Genomic DNA, 5,947 nt, shown 5'->3' on the forward strand with positions numbered 1-5,947 from the left:
TATATATATATATATATATATATATATATATATATATATATATATATATATATATATATATATATATATATATATATATATATATATATATATATACATACAGTATATATGTATATATATATACCTATATACACATATCCACATATATATATATATATACACACCCACACATACATGACACCCCCTATACTTTCTTACATACTGTAATAATATATATATATATATATATATATATATATATATATATATATATATATATATATATATATATATATATATATATATATATATATATATATATATATATATATATATATATATATATATATATATATATATATATATATATACATATATATATATATACATACAGTATATATATTTATATATATATATAGTATATACATATATATTTATATATATATATATATATATATATATATATATATATATATATATATATATATATATATATATATATTTATATATATATATACATTAATATATATATATATGTATATACTATATATATATAAATATATATATATATAGTATATACATATATATTTATATATATATATATATATATATATATATATATATATATATATATATATATATATATATATATATATATATATTTATATATATATATATATATATATATATATATATATATATATATATATATATATATATATATATATATATATATATATATATATATATATATATACATATTTATATATATATATATATACATTTATATATATATATATATATATATATATATATATATATATATATATATATGTATATATATATATATACAGTATATATGTATATATATATACCTATATACACATACATATATATATATATATATATATACACACCTACACATACATGACACCCCCTATACTTTCTTACATACTGTAATATATATATATATATATATATATATATATATATATATATATATATATATATATATATATATATATATATATATATATATATATATATATATATATATATATATATATATATATATATATATATATATATATATATATATATATATACATACAGTATATATGTATATATATATACCTATATACACATATACACATATATATATATATACACACCCACACATACATGACACCCCCTATACTTTCTTACATAATGTAATAATAATAATATATATATATATATATATATATATATATATATATATATATATATATATATATATATATATATATATATATATATATATATATATATATATATATATATATATATATATATATATATATATATATATATATATATATATATATATATATATATATATATTTTTTTTTTTTTTAATTCTAATTTCTATTAGAAAAAATAAACATGTTATTTAACATTCTGGTGTAATTGCGCTGGAAAAATGTATGTTGTATTTTTTTTATTTCTATAGAAGAATATTTATTTCATTATTATATTACAGTTATTTTCAAAACTAATTATGTTTTGTGGGCTCCCTCCGACACCCCATGGAGGCTGTACAGATCTCACTGTTGGCTTGTACACTCATGTTGAATCCAAACTAAACCAAATTGATGCTAATCAATTTTCTATTGTTTTGGTTTTTTTTCCCAAATGAGAATCAATAAAGAACCGAATCGTCAAGCAGAATCGAAAGTACAATCGAAACCTCCAAACTCTCACCAGGTCTCAGCCTTAGTTAATGTGAACACATTTTTAAAAAAATTAATTACATTCACACAGACACAAACAGTCCCATTATAATGTGTTTATGAGTCAGGGGAACAGATACATCGACACAGTATCGGTGCTGGTACAAATGTATGAATGAATGTATGGAAAAAAAATGGAGCAAATTAGTGTATAACCTAATACTATATCAAATTATAAATAGTTTTTGTTGATTTTTTACAATATGCAGAGGGCATATAAACAAGCCTTGTGACAAAAATAGCACCCGAGCCATACTTTGGATGTTACTGATCCAGATAATTGAACTTAGAGGAAGTACATAAATAATGCTGGACATGGAGCTTTTAGGCTAAAAGATAATGAAACGTGTGTATATTTCTTATAGCAATATCTTATGGTCATGATCGAACAGAATATAGTCATTTAAAAGTGTTCACATTTGACCAGAGTATAAATAATCTTAACTGTGTGGCCCTATTCATTGAGGGCCACATTGCAGTTATAGCTGCCCTCAGAGGACCACTTGTAACATTGAATACTACAATGTATATATATATAATACAATTATATGGTTACCTATACATTTAGTTATTATATATTTTTATACGTACACTGTAAAAAAAAATTCAGATTTTACTGTAAAAAAAAAACTGGCAGATAACTCAGTCGCCAGAAATTTACTGTAAAGTCTATTGTCATATTTACAGTGTACAATTTAATAATTAACCTGCTCTGAAATCATAAGTCAAGCACTTATTTCAGTATTAATTCTTATTTTGACAAACATAGTTTAGGAATAAATGAAAATATATGTTGTTGCATTATTAGATAATATTAAAGTTTGAAAGATATGCAAATGCATGCAGTACACATATTTTTATATTACATAATGGAAAGAACAAATGCATTAAGTAAGAAAAGAAAAAGTACTTTATTAACACATATTATTCCCTGGCTTTTGTGGGCCAAAAAAATGATGTGGCGGGCCGGATCTGGCCCCCGGGCCTTGAGTTTGACACAGGTGATATAAACCATTATTATGTTTGCATCAAACAACCTGGCTTTTAAAGATAACTGCAGGGGTAATAACAAATAATGTGCATAAGAAAAAGGTTATAATATTAGACACCGCTCAGGGTGATGCACTGAAAAGCACAATAATATAACATCCTGTTAAATGAATTCCTCTCGCAGTGTCAATCAAAACCAAGCACGGGTACGTTTTTCATCTCATTAGACTGCAGTGGTAAAATGCTGCAAGTGATATGGTATTTGTATCTTAGCATTACTTTTTTCTTGTGCGCTTGTTTTTTTTTTTTTATCATACCGGATGTCACGAGATTGTGCAAGTGGTTGTAATGTGAAGCCAAATCATGAGAAATTGTGGCTGGCCTACTCGAACCTGACTGTTTTATTGACATCTTTGGCACATAAAGTCACTCGTATGTACTGGAAAACAATATAATAATATTCCACTGATGGTGATTTAGTTACTACAAGAGCACCGATTCAGCAGCTTTTTTAGTTTGTGCAAGTGACTGCAGAGAAGTCATACTGTGGTACGTTCAAGGGTTTCTTTTTGAGGCCGTGTACCGTCTTCTTGCTCTGTAGAGGCCATGTGACCCTTTCATTGGCACATCTTTAAAACATATATATGGACCGCAGAGGACGAACTTGAAGGTGTTGAAAAAGCATCCCTTCTGAAACCTGGGTCATCCTTAAGAACCTCTTCACTTCCACTTTGCCTTGGAGGCTCTGAATCTGTTTCTTGTTAGGTCTGGCAGAGCTACCGACAACTTTTCTGTATCATTACTCAGTGTTTTTGAATTCTTCTGCCCACTGACCCTGGCAGTCGCCTAAGCATGACCAGAGGCTTCGACAATAGCCAGATCTTTCAGGTCACTGAGTTTTCGTGAGAAAGAACTGAGCCTGGTGCTGAAAGAGCCCCTCTTCTGACTGTGATCCTCCTCACGAGTCTTCAAACGCACACACAAACCTTTACTGAGCGCCCACAGGCGGCCTCGGAAATGGTTCCCGATGAAGCAGTAGAGCACAGGGTTGATGGTGGAGTTGGAGAAGCCCAAGCAGAGGGTTAGAGGAGTCAGGTTCTGGATGGTCCAGTCCACCCAGCAACTGTCCAACAAGTTTTCCTTCTTTAGTATTTCTATGAAGGTCACACAGTGGAAGGGGAACCAGCACAAGAAGAAGGCCAAGACCACAGCAGCCACAGTCCATAAGACTCTCTCCAGCCCTCTTCCCTCCACGGGCCGGCCCCCCCTTGGACTGGTGTTCACACATGGAGTCGGGGGTCTCTCTGGTTTACTGCAGCTGTCCTGTGACCCTGATGACTTAAAGGTACCGCCATAGTGTGATCCTTTCTGCACTCTTATCAGACCGGAACCAGACAACAAATGTCTACCGATTGCACAGTAGCAGCAAGAGATGATGATCATTGGTAGCAGAAAGCCCAGGAGAACTTTCATCCAAACCATGCTCCGATACCAAGTGTGATCCGGGTAGCTAATCCCACACACCTCCACGTCCCACCCCTCAATGTAGTGAATGTCTCTCAGAGCCACGGCGGGCGCAGAGCAAGCACACGCCAGGACCCACACCAGGATGCACATGAGCTTGGCACGTCTGGGGTCCCGTGCGCTCTGAGAGCGGAGCGGGTGCACCAAAGCTAAGTAGCGGTCCATGCTCATGCACGTGATGAAGAAGATGGACGCGTACAGGTTGAGGTTAAGGAGGGCTCCGGCGATCTTGCACGCAATGCGTCCGAAGGTCCAGTTGTAGCCTTGTGAGTAATAGACGGCCCACAGGGGCAGCGACAGCAGGAACAAAAGGTCGGACACGCACAGATTCAGCATGAACGTGTTGGCCACGGTTCTCCTTGAGGCGCTGGCGTGGGCCAACACGCACACGGCGAGGGTGTTGGCGATGACGCCCAATACACAAATAACGCTGAAGATGGAGGGGATGATTTCAGTCATGGGCACTGGAGGCCAGTCAGTGCAGGAGGAAGAGTTCTCCATTGTGGTTACGTTGTAAGGCGAGGAGGTGGAGTTCAACAAAGCGCTGTCATCTGGGACCGCCATCAGGGAACAATACAACTTCCCTTCTTTCAATACTCCAAGGTTGGCTGGAAACAAATCATAAAGGAAAGCACGTCAGACTCAGCTGCCTTCTGTGGATACATTCCTCTTTTCCTGTATGGTAATCTTAACTATTTGACTCCAGCGTCTAACTGGATACTCAATCTGAGTTAAAACAACTGTGAAGTCGCTCTAATGAAGAGCCTTGGCTGCTTATTGGATTTCGCAGAAGCATCCCATATTAATGTCTGAACGCTCGTTTTGAAACATTCCTACCATATATGGACACCGTGTCAAAGTCAATTGGAATTTTAATATCATCTAGAGGAAGTTGATCAGGCTGCACTGCAAGCATTTATTATTAATAGATATGAAAATAATTCAAGGCAGGATGTCAGGGGGAAAACACGAGGAATAACATCATTAAATATCAATATTACATATAAACAACACAAGTAAACAAAAATACACTTTTACCTTGAGTGACTTGAGTGTCCAATCCAGCTGTTTTTAAAGCCTCTTATGACTAAAGTCCATGTGTTTGTGATGGCCCCGTCCCAGACCAAGCATGCCTATGGATCTGTGAGTGCTGGACACGCTGTGGAGCCGCTGAGAAGCCAGGCGAGGCTAAGGGGGGTCTTATAGCCCCTTTGAGCCTCATGATGATTACACAACAGGGGAAGGTGCACACACGTCACGATGTCATCATCACAGAGGGGGCGGGGCTGTACCTGGACACTAGCCAGCTTAGACAAATACATTGTTTTCATTTGACTCCTTATTTTCTCTGGCAGACCGGATTAAATACCAGGAATCGAGTCAAGTCAGTTTTGAAAACACGCAATGCAACCCCACATCCATTACAAATTTAACAAAATTACAACAAAACCCTAGCACGTCTCCAGCCAAGATTCAATCCCAGTAAGTCCGTCTAACAGCCAAGCACTAAAACTGTGTACCACGGGGACAGTGAGACTTTTAGGGGATATTAGCCATTATATTTTTATCAATGACAGGGGCTAAATTGCGCAACCCAATAGTTGGGTTAGGAATAACCCAACATTGTAGTGAGCATTACTCATCTGTTGTGTTAAATAAATTAAAGCCAATAGTTGGGTTAT

General features: G+C 33.8%; 1 protein-coding gene across 1 annotated transcript; it reads right to left on the reverse strand.

Annotated features, from left to right (window-relative positions):
* Window positions 1–1,757: 1,757 nt before the first annotated feature.
* On the reverse strand, window positions 1,758–5,430 carry agtr2 (angiotensin II receptor, type 2). The gene is made up of 2 exons (XM_062043719.1): window positions 5,304–5,430; window positions 1,758–4,873 (listed from the first exon to the last, which is right to left on the reverse strand). Exon 2 carries the CDS (start codon window positions 4,827–4,829, stop codon window positions 3,588–3,590), a length of 1,242 nt encoding a protein of 413 aa, XP_061899703.1. The 5' UTR covers window positions 4,830–4,873; window positions 5,304–5,430; the 3' UTR covers window positions 1,758–3,587.
* Between the last annotated feature and the right edge of the window lie 517 nt (window positions 5,431–5,947).

Source organism: Entelurus aequoreus, linkage group LG04 (genome assembly GCF_033978785.1).
Source record: "Entelurus aequoreus isolate RoL-2023_Sb linkage group LG04, RoL_Eaeq_v1.1, whole genome shotgun sequence".
In the NCBI taxonomy this organism is placed as follows: Eukaryota; Metazoa; Chordata; class Actinopteri; order Syngnathiformes; family Syngnathidae; genus Entelurus; species Entelurus aequoreus.